This window comes from Hoplias malabaricus, chromosome Y, assembly GCF_029633855.1.
Source record: "Hoplias malabaricus isolate fHopMal1 chromosome Y, fHopMal1.hap1, whole genome shotgun sequence".
NCBI classification, from domain to species: domain Eukaryota; kingdom Metazoa; phylum Chordata; class Actinopteri; order Characiformes; family Erythrinidae; genus Hoplias; species Hoplias malabaricus.
The window spans coordinates 17,237,246-17,258,053 of NC_089820.1; the positions used below are offsets into that span (position 1 = coordinate 17,237,246).

At 36.4% G+C, this 20,808-nt stretch overlaps 3 protein-coding genes across 6 annotated transcripts; all 3 read right to left on the reverse strand.

The window, feature by feature from the left end:
- Positions 1-341: 341 nt before the first annotated feature.
- card9 (caspase recruitment domain family, member 9) lies at positions 342-4,731 on the reverse strand. The gene is made up of 12 exons (XM_066657951.1): positions 4,496-4,731; positions 4,264-4,401; positions 3,579-3,877; positions 2,799-2,978; positions 2,553-2,699; positions 2,338-2,463; positions 1,929-2,123; positions 1,506-1,541; positions 1,192-1,240; positions 958-1,064; positions 785-858; positions 342-605 (listed from the first exon to the last, which is right to left on the reverse strand). The coding sequence occupies exons 1-12, from the start codon at positions 4,701-4,703 to the stop codon at positions 494-496; spliced, it is 1,671 nt and encodes a 556-aa protein (XP_066514048.1). The 5' UTR covers positions 4,704-4,731; the 3' UTR covers positions 342-493.
- Positions 4,732-5,178: 447 nt separating this feature from the next.
- Positions 5,179-15,843, reverse strand: snapc4 (small nuclear RNA activating complex, polypeptide 4). 4 transcript variants are annotated; one of them, XR_010796569.1, is made up of 26 exons: positions 15,778-15,843; positions 14,861-14,997; positions 14,698-14,732; positions 14,503-14,605; positions 14,308-14,342; positions 14,063-14,203; positions 13,839-13,955; positions 13,605-13,683; positions 13,436-13,517; positions 13,242-13,343; positions 12,902-12,974; positions 12,624-12,788; positions 12,331-12,481; positions 12,132-12,238; positions 11,814-11,908; positions 11,581-11,675; positions 11,393-11,481; positions 10,753-11,247; positions 9,488-9,577; positions 9,116-9,338; positions 8,938-9,008; positions 8,779-8,841; positions 7,852-7,882; positions 5,729-7,509; positions 5,504-5,601; positions 5,264-5,395 (listed from the first exon to the last, which is right to left on the reverse strand). XR_010796569.1 is itself a non-coding variant. In XM_066658354.1 (25 exons), the coding sequence occupies exons 2-25, from the start codon at positions 14,976-14,978 to the stop codon at positions 5,300-5,302; spliced, it is 4,650 nt and encodes a 1,549-aa protein (XP_066514451.1). In that variant the 5' UTR covers positions 14,979-14,997; positions 15,778-15,843; the 3' UTR covers positions 5,179-5,299. The 4 variants fall into 4 exon arrangements, 3 of the variants coding, with proteins under 3 accessions (XP_066514451.1, XP_066514449.1, XP_066514450.1); XM_066658354.1 differs by having other exon boundaries at positions 5,179-5,395; positions 5,516-7,509; XM_066658352.1 differs by having other exon boundaries at positions 5,179-5,395; positions 5,504-7,509.
- A 470-nt stretch (positions 15,844-16,313) lies between these two features.
- On the reverse strand, positions 16,314-20,622 carry entr1 (endosome associated trafficking regulator 1). The gene is made up of 8 exons (XM_066658006.1): positions 20,316-20,622; positions 19,589-19,671; positions 18,613-19,008; positions 18,424-18,497; positions 18,091-18,202; positions 17,933-17,995; positions 17,466-17,605; positions 16,314-17,342 (listed from the first exon to the last, which is right to left on the reverse strand). Exons 1-8 carry the CDS (start codon positions 20,362-20,364, stop codon positions 17,258-17,260), a joined length of 1,002 nt encoding a protein of 333 aa, XP_066514103.1. The 5' UTR covers positions 20,365-20,622; the 3' UTR covers positions 16,314-17,257.
- Positions 20,623-20,808: the final 186 nt, after the last annotated feature.

A 20,808-nucleotide genomic window follows, 5' to 3' on the forward strand; every position in this document is an offset into this window, starting at 1 on the left:
CATGTTTTTGGACTGTGGGAAGAAACAGGAGCACCTGGAGGAAACTAGACTTCACCCCATGCTGTGCCCTGTTCCCTGCTCCAAATATATAGGCGCTTAACTAATATCTCTTTCTGTGGTAACAATCTATTAATGAGAATGGTGCAGACAACCTTTCGTGCTGTCAGTGAGTGTAAGCGTGAATATAGAAAAACACCTGAAACTCTCAAGAAGGGATAAGAATCTGTATTTTGGAAAATTCATGACATAGCAGAATAAAAAATAAAATAAAATAAAGACATTTTTACATGTCAACTGATAGATTATTCAACAGTAGAAACATGATTCTGGGTGCTGTTGGCATAAGATAAGGTGTTTACATATAATAAAAATAATAATTAAATAATAGTAATAATAATAATAATAATAATAATAATAATAATAATAATAATAATGTGTTGATGTAGACTGTTCAGCAAAAGACACATGTCTTTCCCTGGTTGGTTTGCTTATGTCATATCTCATCTGTGTCTGTGTTATCGCTCCCACTGGTGTTGTCCCGAATACACTGACCACGATCTATGACACTCTCTTTGCCAGTGGCCTTTGTTCTCAAGGCACGTTTTCTGTCATGGGAACAAACAATTAAAAACATTTCAGATAAGTTTTGTGTTTTCTGGATATTATTTTTGAATCAAAGAGCTTGAATCCTAGCACTGAAAAAAGCACAAAAGCTCTGTCTCAAATAGACACACACACACACACACACACACACACATATATATATATATATATATATGCAAACCTTCTATAATAAAAGTTGCACCGTGCCCTGGGAATGTGGTTAGCTGATAGTTCCTCATTAGTGTACATCCTCTCCTGTAACAAGCAAAGGTGAAAAACATCACCCTCTTATTTTGCAAAGGTTAATTCCATTTTAAAAAATCCAAGTATGCATACAGTTAAGATCTGTGTTACCTTAAAGATGTCTTCCTTCTCATCTGAATGACATGAGTCTTTAATACTTATACAAACATTATATTCTCCCGAGGTTGGGCTTTGGGAATCTTCACTTATACATGATGCTAAACAAACATGAAAAGTGGTCAGTAAGTTTGGTCTGACAAGGTCCACTACAGAGGTTTATACAATGTACATTAGACTTAGGTATTTGATAAATATGGAACAAGTAGGTGGAATGAAATGAAGCACCTTTGTCATATCTCTCCTTCATGTCCTCCTCACTTGTTTGGCTTTTTTGCTAAAGAGGAAAGAAGTAAACAGTCAGTTACAATAGACCAATAAAACCAGAAAAAGCAATGATGAATGAACCAATAGAAATGCTCCAAAATTACTTGGAATATATTTTTTATATATTAACGTTCACTTAAAGTTAGGTTCTTGGCATCTGTAAAGTTGCCATTTTTGGAGATATGTATTTTCACTGGAAAGTGACAATAATCATTCATAGATAACAATAATGCAGTGAATATCATATTAGATTTCATAGTGGGAAAATTATTTACCTCAAATGAGCTCTGATAAAATCTTTCCTTTGAGGTCTGGCAGAAAAAAAAGATCCATATTATTCTCATTAATGAGTGACACAAAACCGCCATTCACTAAAACAGACCACCCATTTTAATACTCAAAAAATGACACAAAAAACTATGAAGTAATGTATTTTTAAACATCAGAATAAAAGTGAAAAGCGTTTGCTATTTATGGTCATCTTTAACAGCTAAAGTTAAAACCATTTGCTTAAGGAAAGGAAATGTCAAATAATAAAACAGTTCTTTCCAAAACTGGAATTAACATTTTCAAAAATTTACAGTAAATGAGACTCTAAGAACCATGCAAGAGCAGGTAGATTAGCTTAAATTTAGTCATGAAATAAAAGTATTTAAAAGTACTTTTGCACAAATCATTATAATGTGAGAGTTGCTTACTCCTATAGTTTCCTTTTGGTTTTTCTGTTTGCAAACTTCTGCCTGGAGGGCTACAACTTCTCCTTGAGTCCGGAAATGCTGGATCTGGAGCTCATCGTAATGTTCTCGTATTTCACGGATCTGCTTCCGATATCTGTCCTTGTCCTGGAGGTTTTTACAGTTTTCCTGGTGGTACTCTTCACGTGCAACAATAGCCTGTTTAACAGAAAAGTTAAGGCTTTTTACAGGATAACAGACTGGACACTTATTTAACTCTTTAAATGGCCAAGTTTAGTTTTTCAGGTAGATGTGGCATATTAATAAATCTTAGAATTAACTAAGTCAGAGACCTTTAAAGAGTTAAGTAAAATCAGTACAAATAATGTAATGTTAAACAGCTGCTGTATAGAGACAAACTTGATTTAATCACCTTGTCCCTCTCTTTGATGACCTCATCCAGCTGCTTCAGGATTTCCTCCATGCGGTTACAGTACATTTTTGAGTCTTTCTTTAAGATTGCACATTTTAGTTCCAGTTCATCTTTCTTTTCTCTGTACTGGAAACATGTGGTAACACACATAAGAGCCGGCCAAGTACTGCTGCTGACAACACATGACAAAGGTGGCTAAAACCTGTGGCACAAACCTTGTCTCGTAGCTCCTCAGTTTCATGCAGCTCCCGGCGTAATGCATAAAGGTCAGTCACCATCTTCTGATGTTGTTCCTGGCTTTGTTTCTTGAAATCCTCCAGTGCTTGAAGACTCAGTCTGTCATACTCTGTTGGAATCTGGACCTGAGGTTAAATCATAGCCACAAAAATAATTTAATCTTAAAACTATGTAGACTGAAGTTAAAAATAGCCCTTTGTTGTCATTTTCAAATTCTGGTTTACCTGGGAAGAGTTCTGAAGCTCCTGCACTTTAACAGTGAGCAGATCATTCTGTTTCTGAAGCTCCAAGATCATTTCCTGGCTGGGCCTCTGCTCCATGGCATTTTTCAAGGTCATTGTCCTTTTGCGCTGAATCTTTGAATCGCTCTCTGCATTCATTAAGCTGTGCTTCAGTCTCTCAATCTGACAGATATAGCAAGAGGATAATGCTCAGCCACATGGGTTACACAGCATCAGAGAAATCTTTTTAGAATTGCTACAATATAAAAGCAAAGCTGTAATATATGCGTGGGAAGGCAAGGGAGAGCAGTGGTGGGAATGTGGAAATAAGATTTCTTTTACATTTAGAGCCTGGATCCCTCTTAAAGCCTCTCAACAAAAACTGTATTTATGTTTTTGGGAGGCGGACCTCTAAAAACAACACTGTGCCTCTTACACATAGCAACAGCACATACATTATTCCATTTCACTGTCAATGCTCTGCTGGGTGAAAGAGACAAAAATAAGATGAGGGCAGCACCAGATGTCATTAAATATGAATGGAAATGAGAGCAGCTGAAAGCTAAATTGTGCTTCAGTGGCAATGGTTTGTACCAGCTGGTCTCCCAAAATGTAAATCATTATATTAGAAGGTGAAGACATGTTTTGAAGGTTGGGTTATGGTTAAGGTTAAGCTAGAAATACTTACGGAAATATTAATGGTACGTTTCCAAATCTATGGAAGTCTATTTAATCTCCCCACACTTAACAGACACAAGATTGTATGTGTCTGGGTGTGTGTACCTCCAATTGCAGGTCTCGTGTGCTCATCAGAGCTCTGTTCTTCTCCTCGCTCAGGCGGGTCATGTCCTGCATCAAAGTGTAGTTCTCGTCCTTCAGGCGCCGCGCTTCGTCCCACAGCTGCTCGCGCTCCTCGCGCAGGCGCTGCACGCGTTCGTTTTGTTTGCGCAGCTCGCAGTCGCGCGCGTGCAGCTGCCGTGCGGAATCCGCGTGCTGTGTGGTGCGCTCGAGCTGAAGGGTTTTCTGGAGACGCGTCACTTCGTTCATCAGAAACTGAGTCAACCCAGACTCCCCCGCGGTGTCTGAACACGGCAAGAGGAGCAGTGTGTTTATGTCTGAAAGATACACCTTGGTCCACCCTATCAAGACTTTTAGAATCTTCTTCACTCAGGATGTGAAACTGTGAGCAGATATTACTTTTGAACATATGGTAACTTGATGCACATTACATACTTTCATTCACTATATACCGATCAGCCATAACATTGCAACATAACAAAAAAAGTGCATTAATTTCCCTGTGTTAGTATACTGTGGACAACCAACACCAAAAGTACATCACGTAAATGTTATAAAAACATTTAAACCCCATTTTATCCGCTTTTTTTTATCCGAGTTTTGTCCGCTAAAATGTGATTAATTCCATCCAAATGGCCCCATTAACATCATGTTAATTGTTTGAACTTACCCACAAGTATAGAGAAGACCCGAGAAGGCTCCTTGCCTGTGATTTTCTGATATAACTGAGGGTAATCCAGCTCTAAACTTTCTAGGAATGCCACATAGCCCTTCAGACCCGTCCTTTGTAACATGTCTAGCAGCACACCTAGATCACAATGTCTAAAATCAAGTACCAATACAAAACAAAGGAAACAGCCAACTTATTTAATATGTGGTAATTTTGTCTTCGGGTTTCTTACCTACTTTTCGCTGCCTAATTACTAGACTTGGGTCATTGTAAATCTGTTCCTCGTCCTCGCTATTCAGCACCTTGCATTGTCTCAGGTATGGTATTATTCGACATGGATCAATGGTCTTAATGAGCAGCATCCTGTGGTCTTCCAGTCGCATCCAACACTCCTCATCCTCCTCAAACTCCAGAGCACTCGGGCCATCAGACGAATTCATTAGTGTTTAGTGGATGTTTCTGCCTTTACTCCACGGCTGAACACTGCTATCAAAAATCTGATATACAGTATATGAGAAGCAAAAAGGAAATGATATTACCCAACCAAAACCTGTCTTAGTTCCCTTTTCTGGTAATCATTTCAACTTTTCCATTTCCGCTTCTTTCCCAATCAGTTGTGCCAGTGTGATTATCTTGTGACTTAAGCATAGTAAGGATCACAGTAGCAGAGTACAAATTCTCAAACAAAATTGTTTGAGTAATGTAAATTGATTTAAAATCATTTCAAGTTTTTGTGTGTAAGTGTAAATAAATAAGTGGTGTAATGGAAAATACGTATATAAACTGTAAAGACTTAAATAAATATATTTTATTCAAATAATTTAACAGTTATTTTGAAAATATTTTGATAGAATTAACAAAATAACAGACTTTGAACAGTTTATAAATACAATTAAATGCTACTTAGCATTCAACGAGATACTATTAGTATTTACTAACACATCAGCATTTCAGTAAAATAACTTATTGATTTTTCAAAACAATCTGAAGAAACTTTTAATAACAACATATTCTAATCTAAAGATAATGTTCTTCTTTATGCCGTAGGATTCCTGTAACTTTTCCGTCTTGTACTCATCCCAGAGAACTGTGTTGCTGACGCATCACTTTCATTTGTATTGAGCAATGTCTTCTGTGAGAGAAAAACAGAGAAAACACATAAGCCCATGTCAATAAATTATTATTGCAATAAGAACATTTATTCATTCTTTCTGTAACGCAATCATAGTAATGAGCTTACAGCAGACTGGACCTGAGCATCTTCGCACTGCATCAGTTGAGTTTTATCCTTGCCTTCTTCGACTTCATCATTATCACCATCACTACTCAGTGTGGCCTCTTCACATGGATTTATGGTGGCCAGGAGGGCAGGTAAAGTAAAACATGACAAGAAACGAGCCTTTAGAAGACAATATGCAGGATTAGTTTTAAACTTGTCAGACACCAGTTTCCGGACAGTAGCTACCTTAGCATCATCCTCATTGCTGAATCCTTCTTCAGCCAACAGCTGCATTGCTCCTTGCAACAATGTCTCTTTTGCCTTGAGCAAACTAACAAGTGTATTGATGTTGCTGACAAATGGGGGAAGATAAGCCATTTTGTGGTCTAGCTGAGGCAATGAAATTCCACCATTTCCATAAATCCAGTCCTTCACTAGAGCTGGATGCTCAAAGAACATTAAGTTAGAGTCAAAAGACAAAGCATCAGGATCAGGGCTTGGATTAGATGTCAAAGTTGTTGTCTGAACAGACTGCTTTTTGGCCTGAACACCTGTCTGCAATACTGCAGTTTGATGCAAATTTTGGACACGTTTAGAAGTGACAGTATTTACAAGAAGTCCATTATTAACTGAAGTTGAAGATACCACAGGTAGGGATGGAACCTCATTTCCAATAGGGGCTGGAGAAGTGTTCACATGTGAGTGTGATCCAGCAGCACTAACGACTGCAGAAGCATTCTGGTTTGTGATGATAAGTTTCTGAGATGCCAACTGAGAAACACTGTGTGGCATTGTTTGATTCTGATTTGCTAAGACTGTAGGAGAACGCATCTGTACTATAGGCCCAGAAATTGTCAGTGCACGAGGGCAAACCGGAAGGGTGGCAGGTGCACTTGCAGTAGCATTAGAACCAGACTGTGGCAAAGATGATGACATAACACTAGTTGCATTTGCAACAGAAGCCAGAGAGGAATTAGAAGGAACATTGGGTCTCGATGCATTGCAAAGAAGAGCTTGAGAGCCTTGCTGGTTCACAATTATAGGAAACTGAAATGGCACATGAGAGATAATATTCCAATTTTGGTTTTGATGACACTGAATCTGACTAACTGGCACATGAACTGCAGCACCAGAAACAGACGTGGATGCCTGCGTAGTATTAGGTGGAAGCAAATGAACCCTAGTTGAATTTGCGAGAGTTGGAGCGTCACTGGGGACTTTAGCAACTGAGGGAGAGGACACATTGGGATTTTTTGATAATGTGGAAATGGGACTATTGTGACCAAGACTTGTTCCGGCTGTGGTAACATTTATTAGGTTTGGTCCAATTGTTTGGACAAGTCTATTCTGGTTAACCATGACAGGTTGCTGAAATAACACCTGAGAAATACTGTTAGGCATTACTTGTTTCTGGGTACCAACAATACCAGGGGATGGTAAATTAATGCCAGCAACAGGCATCAAACCAGCAGGTGTGAGTAGCCATGTCGTGGTTTGTGGCAATACAGCAGCTGCAGTAACATTACCACCAGCTTGATCATTTTTAGCTGACTGTTTCTTGGAAGTCTTTTTTTTAACATTTTCCATCAAGGCTTGTGCTTTTATTGTAGGTTTACGTTTGCGATTTGTTGACCTGGCTTCATTTGCACTCTTTGTAGGAGTTACAGTAGGGGATTGGCCGGGTATTGAGGTCTTGGAACTGGCTGCTGGCTGTGCTAATCGCCCAGATTTAGCAGGTACAACCAGGGGCACACCAGACTGAAGAGTTGAGAGGCCCGAAGAATCTAACTGTAGAACAGGTACAAGACGTGGGGAGTGTGCTGCCTGATGTACATTTGACTGGGTAATAACAAGAGCCTGGGGAACCATTTGACATTCCTTGGTCTCTTTAGGTGTTGCTTGTGTTGTTGTCTGTTGAGTTGGTAGAGGCTGTTCAGGATCTCGTTGTGTGGATTTAAAGCATTCATTCCTCTGCTCCCTTTCAGCAAGTAGCATTGCCACAGTCTTAACAGATGAATATGACTTGGCTGAAAGTCAAAGGGAAATTTATATATTGTTACTATCTAATTAAAAACATTGTGGATTTTGATTCACTACATAATTTGAACACAGTAGCTTTACTTCACAGTGTGACAATTTCATTTATTATTATTATGATTAAACCAATAGAAATGCACCAAAATTACTTGGAATAACAGCTTTTTAAATGAATTTCGACTGAAAGTTAAGAAGGCTTTTTTCCTCCTGTAAAGTTACTATTTTTGGAGATACATGTTTTTAACTGAACAGCAACAATATATTAAATCTGTTTCATTTGCATTACTTTTTAAATGAATCATAACCAAGAGGTATATCATTTGTTCAAATACCTGGTTGACGTCTTGGCACACTGTGTGATATCTAAGAGAAATAAAACCAAACAAAAAATAATACATCATAGTGCACATTATTATCCATCCATCCATTATCTGTAACCGCTTATCCAATTTAGGGCTGCGGGGGGTCCAGAGCCTACCTGGAATCATCGGGCGCAAGGCGGGAATACACCCTGGAGGGGACGCCAGTCCTTCACAGGGCAACACAGACACACACACACACACACATTCACACCTACGGACACTTTCGAGTCGCCAATCCACCTGCAACGTGTGTTTTTGGACTGTGGGAGGAAACCGGAGCACCCGGAGGAAACCCGAGCACCCGGAGGAAACCCACGCAGACACGGGGAGAACACACTAACTCCTCACAGACAGTCACCCGGAGCGGGAATCGAACCCACAACCTCCAGGCCCCTGGAGCTGTGTGACTGTGACACTACCTGCTGCGCCACCGTGCCGCCCCGCACATTATTATAACTTTCCATAATAATTAACATATATATATATTTTTTACAAAATTCATTTTTCATTCTGATGCCTCAGATTAGCAGATATATGCATACTAAGCTATTTTGCTCAACTAATTTGTGAACAATTTTTTTACAGCGTGCAACAGGAACTCGGCAATACATTGTGCCCAACATGAGAATGTTCATCATAATACAGTACACTTTTTCTAAGCATAACATGACTACTGTCAATACATAATTTTTATGTTTTGTAAATGTGACAATTCTACTTGTTTTCTTTTTTTGGTCCTATCTTCATGATTTGCAATTAGTATAAAATAATGCAATTAGGAACATTTTCTTAAGTATTGTGATGTTAGATTCCTGTCATATTGCTCACTCCTATACTTTATCAAATGCCATTTCCTTTTTTTTTTGTCATTCAAGTGTGATTGAGAGTTGGCTTTACCAAGGACATTTTGTTCTGCGTTTCAATTACTTTCCTGCAGCCTTCAGTATCAATATGAAGAACCTATTGAACACAAGGCAACAGAACGTTATTGCACATGCAGCCATTGGCATTTATGAAACAGAAGTAGAAAGGATGAAGCAACAACTTCTAGTTCACCTTCAGGAAAAGCAAAAACACTGGCGTTGTGGGGAGAGAGACATCAGCTGCTCTTCTTCGAACAAAGTCAGCTGTAAAATAACAAATACTGCGTTACTGCAATGGACAACACTACTAAAGAAAGAAACCAATGCCCATCTCAGTTCTGGTAAAAGGTGTTTTATGAAACTTTCAGTACCTTCACAAACTTGATTTTCACTGTGAGGAACAGGCATTAACACATTGCCAACCCATGGAAGAATACTCATCAGCAAATCATGCATTCTGCCTGTCATTGCTTTAAGAGAACTGGATTTGCCTTTGACTGTGTGGTGACTCTTCATTTGGCTTGACTCTTGTTTATGACTTTTTGCATTACTCTGTCTTTTGTCTGAAGATATGCATGTTTTCATTGTGGCTTTCTGAAAAAAGAAAAAGGCAATAGATTCTAAGCAATCCACTGACATCAACATCAAATATTTAAACACCAAATGATTACGTATTTTGCGGCAGGTTATCTAAACAAATAAATAAATTAAATTAAATAAAAATTTGAATTTGTGAGCCATACCTCTTTCACTGAAGATGTTTCCATCCAATTAATCAGTCGTTTAACTTCACTCATACACACACTGATCATGGCATTTTCATTGCAGAGATCCTTCAGATTATTGTAATAAAAAAAAAACAAAAATAAACAAAGATGTCTTGAAGCACAAAGACATAAGGCATTATAGGAGAAACATGAATAAATTAGTAGATAAATATTAAAGCAGAAGAGGAAATAAGTGTGCTGAAATATATTATTATGCAGTAAATGGTTTTGGATCTACGCCAAGACCAATAACCCCAAGTGTCTTTGAGAAAGGATTCCTTATTGGGGAAAAGGGGCAAGAGCTTCAGTTACATAGGCTGTTAAATTGTCGTGTGCATTTTTCTTGCCATGGTTTGATTATATTGCAAAATTTACTCAAAATTATTCTGATAATTCACATTTGATAAACCTAAGCTAGAACATTCCTACCCTGACAGGAATGGTCTCTTCCAAGATGGCAATGCTCCATCTCCACAGGTCATGAGAAGGTTTGATGAAAATAAAAAAATATATATAAACCATAAGATATGAAATTTGTATGTACCAGTTATTTAGCCTACTGAACACTTTCAATCATTCATTATCTGTAACTGCTTTTCCAATTCAGGGTCACAGTGGGTCCGGAACCTACCCGGAATCACTGGGCGCAAGGTGGGAACACACCCTGGAGTGAGAACACACCTTTTATTTATATAGTACTTTTCAGGCCACTTTTTGGCTTTATAGCAACTGGGTCCAAGCCTCCTATGAGCAAGTCTGAGGTGACAGTGGCAAAGAAAAAAAACCCTCAGCACATGACGAAGGAACTTTGGAAGACACCATGACTCATAACCGGACACCGGAGAGCACAATAACAGAACAGAAGTAGAAGTGAACTGATAGAGATGAGTTTGAGTTAATATGAAGGTAAAATATTAGTAATGAAGATGTGAGAGGGAGCAGGATGTGGTCACTGCATCTGAGGGAGGGTAAAAGCAGGTGCAGAGTCCATTTGGGCAAAGACAGCATCCTTGCATGGCATGGTACTGCAAACGAGACAAGGTTTAGATCTTTTACAGAACACCAGGGGCAGAGCTGGATCAGGACAACACCAGGAAGAGCAGCAGGGACAGTGATGGGACATATTTTGAAACAATGATGTTGCGTCTCTATTTTTCTGTTCCGGAGTCTAGTAGAATCTGTGTTAGGCTGCAATGAAATTTTTAAAGTTCTTGAACAGAAAAGACAAAAAAATGACTTACCCACTTATTCAAAGCCACCAGTTCTGTGTCCACATATGTCTTAACTATGTCCGCCTTGTTGTTCAGTACAGTGCACTGTCTTTGTTTTTGATCAAAGTAATGACTGGATTGAATTTTAGCACTTTGGTCATCTGCACTGTTCTGTCCTCCAGCCTGCTTTTCTTCTTCAGTGCGCAGCCTGACCAGTGAGGTTCTCAATATGCCTGCAGAATGCAACTGTGCATTTTTATTGACAGGAATCCAGTCCTTCATATCTGTCTGTATGTACTCTTTCCTTGTGTCTGTATCACATGTTGTGATGGAAACATCCTGTTCGCCATTGCCATTCATGTACTCCAAATCGCTATCGCTATCCATGTACTCCAACTGTATTTTCTCATCTTCTGAAGTAGACTCTCCTTCATTTTCCTGTTTGAGCTGTTTCTTGGTCAGTTTTCGCCTTTTCATCATTGTCCTTCGTTTCACTAGTGACTTTTTTTCTTTTTTTCCATATGTCTGTAGAATAAAGTGTAGTATTTTTAAGTACTGAGTAATTATATATTTGTATAAGTACATATAATTACTTTGAGTATATTTCACATGAAATATTTGAGTATAATAAACACATGACATCTAGTAATTACATACATGACAAACTTACATCACTGGTCCGGGTCATCCATTTCCATTTTTGCAAACATTGGTTATCAGTACGGCTTGGAAATTCAGAGGCAATCTTAGCCCATTTACCTGTTGATTTTGCAATAATGCAACAGTCCATTAAACACATTAGTCACACCCATTTTTAAATTAATTAGCTGAGGTTTTCTTTTTAAGGTTTTCACTTACCAACACCATATTTTCCAACAAGTTTTGTCAGCAGTTCAACTTCTTCAAGACTCCATGTACCTTTCTTCACATCTTCTCTGAGACAATCTAAGTATCTGTAACATTGTATATTAATGTCTGAATATGAATGGATGAATAGCATATATCTGGGAGACAAATGGTCAAAGCTTATAATTTCTGTTTATATTACATTCAATATATTCATACTCCTAGTACAAGACGGAAGGGCACACCTATCACGGCAGGCACTGTCTGTCCTGCCTGGCACCTCCAGTTTGATTTTAAACCAGTCTTTGGGACCATACTTTTCCACTGCTTTCCGCAGCAACTGCAATAAAATCAGCTAAAATTAACTACAACCCTTTAACAGCCAGCATTTATTTATTATTTGCAAAAACATATTGTTCTGAAATACCTGTATTACCATTTCACAAACATACAAATGTATTACACTTGAAACATCATTTAATCACTGATATAGACAATGTTTGACAAACAAATCTCTTTTTTAGAGTCAGACAATAAACTATAGAAACCAGTTTCTTCCATACCTTGTCCTCTTGTTTTGACCAGGGGCCCTTCTTTATTGAGGGATCAAGAACAGATGTCCAGCGATACGCGAGTTGGGCATGATCTCGACCTTCCATAAAGTAAGATACTGTGGAAGAATGAAATGTATATGCAATTTAAAGGTTCCAATATATATCATGAGGCTTTGCAAATGACAGCTAATGTGTTTAAAGAAATTACTTTGAGTGTATGGTATGAAGTTTCCTATTCTCATCTTTTCCACAAGGTCACAAAAGACCTTATCTTCCTCTTTAGTCCACTCTCTCTTCCTTGAACTTTTGGCAATGTAACGCTGGTATGTTTGGAAGCACATGAAAGCTGACCTGTTAGTCTAAACAAAGAAGAAATATTATCATAATTATTATGATAGACTACATGTCTTGCAATTAGAGTATGTTATAATCAGTAAAACTTTTTTAAAAATCATACATGCAGATTTCAAATATTAGATGAGTTTATAGTTCTGTGTTTACCCCAAGTTCCTCTGCAATCTGATCCCAGTGGCAGCAATTGTACTTTTCTGCAAGAGTACCAAGGTTTTCAAGTTCTTCCTGGTTCCACGTTGATTTGTTAATGGATGGATGCAGGAAATTCTGCCAGAATCTCTTCAAATCCTCAGGTTGTCGAAAGCCCTCAAACTGGAATATAAAATATTAAATTTTTGTTTTACTAATTGTATCTCTGTAACACCTTCAATGAATACTCGTATTCATAAAAAAATAGCATGGATTTTAAGAGTTAAAATATTTACATCAGTATTTGCTATTTTGTCCCAGTCATGATCATCATGGCGATTCCCATATAGCTGGTCTTCACGCATAGAGCTGGAAAAGGGTTATATCATGAGACCACACATTTTAAAATATGAATTTAAAAAAATAAAATACACCACCAACAACAAAAAAACCCCACAATTTTATAATTACGTATTTAAGGGGATCATATATTAAATGTTCAGCCTAATTAATCTTTAGGATTACAAAGGTGCCCCCTACAGGCCCAGAGGGGGTATTCAGATATCAGAATACAAATGGAATGATATAGTTGTTTAAATAAAACGATGAAACAAAATTCAAAGCTTGTAACTCAACCTAATCTCTGCAATATCCTTCTCCAAATGTTCAATTTGTTTTTTCAGTTCTTCTTTTTCTCCATGTGTCGCTTTAGACATCTTTGTAGTCAAGTAATCCATCCTACAATTAATAAAAAGGCCATAAGAATAAGTCCAGTGAAAATCTATTTTTAGAATAAATATGGGAATGTAGGGTATAAAACTAAAACCTACTTGGATAGTTTAGGTTGTAGCATACGCTTCATAGTGTCCGCGACTACTGAGTTGATCAGCAAAACTTTCTGCCATCCTTCCCCTAAAAAGAAGCAAAAACAAACTTTACTTATATAATAATATATTCAAGTAATAAAGAAATAAGTGCTCTACAAAACCTGAAACATACATCTTCTAATTTTCATCTCATCACATGGCTTGGTCCCATGACTCAACTTTTCTTTTGTTTCTTCATTTGATGGAGGTCCCTAAATGGAACAGATAAACAAATTTAAGACTTCACATAGCTGGACAGGAAATAGCAAAATATATCACACATCATTTTAATTAAAATGTATAGTCAAATGACATGTCTTCTTCTGCAGAAAAATGTACTTTATGTTCCATAATATAATGATCCTACCAGACCAGTCAGCTTGTCTTTGAAATATGGTTTCATAAAGTTGCCAAGGAAATGTTTTGTGTGTGGTGGCCCAGAAGAAGTTGACGCAGTGTTAGAAAGTTGGGCTTGGATCTCTTTCTGTTAAAAAAGAGAGAAATCTTACATGTTTTAGTTATAGTCAAATATTATTAACAATTCGTCTCCATTTTAATGGCTAAATCCATTTTTGTATGAATTTTACTAACTTGTTGCTGGAGGTTTTCATTAAGGAGGCGCTCCACATCAGCTAGCTTTTCTTTGAGCACCTCCTGATAAACCAGATTCATTTGCAGACAGGTCTCTGCATCTTGAGGAAGATCGAGCTCCTCATCACTATCCTCATCACTCTTAAAAAAAAAATCAATCAATATTTTTTATTTTTTTGAGGTTTGCAACTCAGGGTCAGTAAATACATGAATGCATGGCAGTAACCTGTGCAGCAGATACTTACAGAATCCACGTGGCTACTGGTGCCATGTTCACTCTCTGCTTAAAAAAAATAACAAAACAAAAAGACCTAAGACTACAAAGCAATATTTTGTACCACCTGTAGATTAAATATTTATTTAAAGACTCTGTATTCACTCACACAGAAGTGAATCATGAGTAATCATTGTATTATCTATGAACTTATCTATTGATTTACCTGTCAAGGCATCCACCAGTGCTGCATCTGCACCAAGTCTTTTCTCCAATTCCTCAATTTCCCTTTGTATTTGTTGCCGCTCTGCCTCAAGATCTTCTGATAACTGAAAAAAAATTATACATTTCTGAACACTGGAGTGTCCAAAATGAAAAGGGTTGAAACTTTCTCCACAAGGCAGTTTACACATTATCATACCTCTTCTGCATGTCCATTGTCATCAGATTCATCATCTGGCAGCAAGAAAAAATTTGTATCCGTATTAAACAGGTATATTAAAAAATGTATTATAAACATACAAAGGAGGCACTAATCCTTCCTTATAAAAGATGTAAAAATCAAAGCATCTGAACAGACTTACCACTGTCGCTGGAGAGCAAATCTACACAGATATTATCCTTGCCCAAAGTGGTCTCTAGCTCCAAAATCTGACGCTGTATTTTATTTCTCTGTGCCAATAAATCTTGTGGTGTTGTCATTTCTTAAACTCGTTGAGCCCTGTAAACACACAAACTGAATAACCAAGCAGCCCCTGAAGCAGAGCATAATACAAAATGTACGACATATTAAGTGCACATCTTAAACTTTGTGACAACTTTACCCAGTACAGAACCGTACAAAATTCGCAGGCTAACTAAGAGTTAGCTAGTTAAATAATTGAACGACTGATTAATTAATTTGCAGCTTAAACCAGTCTTATAAATTTTTAAATCATGATGAAATGCAGTCTCCCGCGTTTTACTTTTCGCGCAATAATAATTAGTAATATATATATATATATATATATATAATACAAGCAAACAAGCAAAGAAAGTTAGCTCAAAGGGGAAACTGTAAACGATGTCCTTGAGTATTTATTATAAATGAATACTATTATACTAAACGCACTATAGTAAGGCATGGATGGTGCACTTATTCTAACACTTTAGTTTGGTAGTGTGCTGTTGAGACGCAGCCCAGGTTTCATTACATACATTACACAGAAACACCTGTATACAGCTGTGCTTCAGATGTGTCCCATTCACTTTCAAAACATCCAAATCTAAGCCAAAATAAAGTCAGATAATGTAAAACGTATGTAACACAATGTGTATCCTACTCTCGTTTCTCGTCCCGCTGTGAAAAGTTAGCATATTACCCACAATGCAACTCTACAGCATTAAAACGCAAAGATAAGTGATTTTAATATAAATGTAGGTCACGTCTCCTGTCTCAAGTAGCACAGCACGTTTCAGAATCAATACGACATCTTTATAAAGTGGAATTCATCCTACCGACCTGAAACAGCTCCAAATCTACCGTAATGCTCAACCAACGTCGCTGGAACGCTGCAGTGCATCCACCGTACCAACGGATTTTTGAAGGCTTTTCAAAATAAAGGCCTTTCATGTGGGTTTGTTATAAGAAGGTAAGAAAAGTCGCCTATTATTCATAAGCCTGTTGTTGATAGGAATGTTTCATAATATTGACCTAATATTTAGACATAACGTATTGAAATCCTCCAAATACTGATGGAGTTTCTTGACTTGATTATTGTCGTATTATATATATATATATATATATATATATATATATATATATATATATATATATATATATATAGATAGATATCTTTAAAAATTGTCTTAAAAAATACCTTGTTAAAATCTTCAGATATTAATTCATATTTTGAAGTAAGGTATAAACACTAATAATTGGACGAGACATAATTAGTCACAAATGCATTTAATGTATTTCATTTTATAAATGAATATAAAATCTCTAAAAATTCAAATACCTAAATATAATATGATAAAGTTCATTAATTTGTTATTAATGTGCAACAGTGTAACTGAAATCAAGAAAATATAAAATGTGTATATAGATACATGAACATGGCAACACATATATTAGTATTTGATGGTTTATGACCAGCTTGGTCAAGCAGTAATGCAAAACGCAATGCTTTTTTTCTCCTTCATAAAATTTGCACTTTTACTGATGATTAATGCACTTTATCCCATATATGTGGGATAAACCTAGAAAAGCAATTTAAATTACAGTGGCAATTTTATATCCTCTTCTGTTACAGAATAATTGGGTTATGTAGTGGGTAACCCTCCACATAGCAGATAAAGATTTAATTCCTAGCTTGGGTAGGATCATCATGTTATAACAATGAGTCCATGGCCAAGAATCTGGTTATAGGATTTACCTCTAACGTTATTAATAATTATACTTTTAGTACAAAATAAATATTAGTATTTAGCACATAATTTGTTCTAAACCACAAACATTAAAACTCTGTGAACACAAATCTTTGCTTTACTACTTTGATTTACTACTAATTCTGTAGTGAGGAAGTGTATCTAACTCTTGGGTAAACTTCCAGATGTATCATATTCTTTTTCCTGTGTTCATACAAGAAGCTAAGGTTTACACTTAATGCCACATCAAAGTATGAAGAATTTCTGCCACCATCTTCACTGACTGTGGGAAATGAGGAGTTATAGATCACACACTTACAAAAATCTCTTGATCTAACTTAAATTGGAAAAAAAAAATAGTAAAAAGGAATAATTTGTTTTTAAAAAAAGTTACTGAACATATTACCAGGTCTATTACACTGTAACGAATATCAGTCACTATAAACGAAAGCAATTTGATTAAGTACATATGGGGGGAAAAAAAGAGAAAAAAGTTAAGTGAGATGAACAAAGGCACTGCACATTGTAGCAAAAAAAAACAAACAAACAACTAAACAAATGAAAAATGTTTGTTATTTTGGAATCTCCGTGATCTTGTCAATAGAACTCAGCAGTTGTGACACAAGACGGAGTGTCTCTCTTCCTGTCAGTAACTGCCTGTAAATAAAAAACCCAAAAGAAAAACAATAATTAAAATACACACTGCACAGCTAATCACTGGGGAGTATTATATTAACAGTATTGTTTTTATTGAAATAAATAAGCATTTTTTCAACAAACCTAAGGGAAGTCTCAGCATCTTTGGCTGCTTGATTAAGGTAGTCTGAAGCCATCTGTGCATTTTGTCTCATTGTGTTTAATGCAGCAGTTTCTCCTGCTCGGAGGCACTCATTTTCACATTTGTATCCCTCAACTTGGCTCTGGGAACAAATATATATCATAAATATGATTAAATATATATCATAAATATCAGACACACATACATACACATATATATAAAGATATTACTCATATGTGAGTAATATCTCATTTATTTAATACAGAAAATATTCTGGGTAGGCTCTGGACCCACTGCAACCCTGACCTTAATAAGTGGTTACAGACAATGAATTAATTAATGAATAAAGAACACAGTATTTCAAAATCTTTACAAAAGGGGCTCTTGTGGTGTGGGGGCCACTTTAAAAAAATTTAAGTACAGGCAAAACACAGCTTAAAATATACAATTAAAAAAAAAAAAAACAAACCTGGAGTTGTTGCACTTCTTGCTTCAATTTTGTTAAATTGTTTTCAGCTTTAATAGCTCGTTTCTGTATAAGAGATGAAAGAGGTTTGTGTGATACTGTCATTTTGTATGGCCTCAGTAACGTATAAATTGAAATAGAGTACAATAAATAGAGCATACCGTCATTAGCTGAAGATTTTGCTCCACAGATTGAACCATTGTCTCCAAGGCTTTGGCTTCTCTCACTTCCTGCAACTTTCGGTTGTGTAACTCATCTGTGAGTTGCCCAATTCTGTCAATTATCAACATATTTGCATATTCTGGATTAGATACACGATTGGAAATACAGCACACAATACAGTTTTTGTATTTGGTTACTTCACCTATTAAGCCATATTTCAAAAGATACATGTTGAGAAACTATTAAAAGTTATCATTTTCTAACTCTAATATAAAAGTATATTAAAAATGGGGGTAAAAAATTCTTTAAGTTATTTTTCACAATTTTCTTACTTTGTTGAGTCAGCCTCTGACTTTCTTATAAGTTCTTTGATTTGCTTCCTTAGCTGAGAATTTTCTTCTCTTAGCTAGAAAAGTCAAATGAAATATATGAGACCTCACATCTGAAATATGTATATTAAAGTAGGACATCATCATAGTAATAAAGTGTAAAAACAAATAAGTTATCCAGGATTTCACTACCTTTTGCTGGTCCCTAATGTCATTTTCTGTACTGCTTTTCTTTGTGCGGTAGGAGATATCTATGACTGATGTCTCCTCATCTCCTTCATAGCTGCCAGTGCTTCTTCGGGGGAAGTGAGTCTCTGGTGAAAAGCCCTCTCCTGGTTCCCAATCATTTGCTGTGTCATCCTTGTCTTCACTTGACAGTAATGAATGATCCAAGTGAGCAACACTTTTCCCACATAGTCCCAAATCATGTGCCTCTTCAACTGCAGAGGGCTGGTAGCTTTCAGTCCATTCATCATCAGAATGACCAAGCAGTGAAGGATCTGTGAAATACTGGCCGTGATGACTGTGTATGAAACCACTGGAGTAGTTATATTCATCTTCCACATGACAGGCTCCACCATATATTTTCTGCAGGCATAAAAAAATCAAGAAAATTGAAGCCTAAACTTCTTGAACTGCAGAATTGATTTTCAATTATTGATATATTTTCATTACTGAAACTGCTCTGAAACAGATATTCAAATCCTGTGAATATGAATGTAAGGTTTGCCCACATTCAAACACTTGGAGCCATTTTTTGGGCAAGGAATTAGGCTTAGTCCTGGACCTTGTCAGTTGAAGCTTACCCCATGACAAGGCTGTCACAGAAAACAGCCCATAGGGTTTAAATGTTTTGTTTGTTTGTTTGTTTTTTAAATACATTATAATCCTTGAAAAACTGGCATTCATCCCATCTGCCTCCTTTAAATTTAAATTATGTGATAATGCTTAGAAAATGTTTTAGGTTGATCCAATTTCCACAAAGTTGTCTAAAATGAATCAGGGGTACTTCATGGCCAGAAGGATTAATATACTTCATTTTAAAGAAACAACAAACGAGTATAATACATTAAAAACTTGTTAAAAAATAAATGATACAATTAAAAAATATAATGATCTACAAATCATTCCCCTTGCAGTTCACCTCAAGACCATCAGTGGTGCTAACCTCTTGATTTTTGCTCCGGATGAATTCTTTGAAAGAGAATGGGTTTAGCTCATCTCCGCTTTCTTTTGGTTCATCTAAAGGGTCTGAAATAATCACAGAATGAAAACATTACTAATTACTAATAATCCTTCTTATGAATTACTACCTAGTACATATTCACAAGCTTCTGTGAGATAAAAAAGATAAATATTTAAAGATATAAAAGAGATAACATAAGATTTTCAAAAAGAGGAATTTCTAAGATTTGTGCTAAAGCCCTTAAACACAGAAAACAAACAGAAGCATTCTGACAGGATTATTAAACTTCAGATTCAAAAAAGGAATTTCTGGAATAAACAGCTACAGGTCAAGTTAATTTGTTAGTTTTCTAAAACATTTCAAGCACAAATAATCAGTCACTTTATTTTACCATGTATTTTATACCGGGTATGACAACACACTAAACAAATAAGACATGTCCACAGATTATTAACAGTTTTCAAGAAACTGAAAAATGATTTTCAAATAAAAATGAAAAGGCTAAATAATAAACAGGATATAAACAGACAAGAACTGACACAGCAGATACACAGTATGCCTTTGGAGGAAGAGTGAAGACACACGAAATGTAAAATAATACATAAAAATACATGTATTAAGGGTCAAATCTCTTTAATCAAATATTCGTATCACAAAAGTTGGGAAGTATTCTGTTGAAGTCTGAACTGCTAAAGGAGATGAAACTCACCATCGTCCTCAATAATGAGCTTCTTCTTGGATGTTTTATGTTTGGCCATATTTGTGTTTGTTGAGATGTAATACGATAATAAATTCGGATTACTGATTACTTTAACACATTTATGCAACTCCTCCTCAGACGTACACTGTTATAGCTACAACAGTGAAACTCTTACGGCTTCTCCACCCAAACACCATGTCTGAAGCGGCGGCAGAGTCGGATTCACACTTCTCTGGAAATAAAGTTGATATTCAAAAATATAAACATATAAACTTCGGCTGACTGTAAATATATATTAATTTCAAAGGCTACTCTTCTTCTGTTTGATAAAAGCGGGTTTAATTCAAAGACAAGAGTTACAGCGCCGCCTTTTGTCCCGGCAATCGAACGACTAGCTAAAGTTTCTTTTAAAGGGAACATATCATACCCCTCACTGTCCTCGGGAACCCAAATATCAATTCAAGTTTAACGCGTTAACGTGTTTGTGTGGTGTTGATGACGT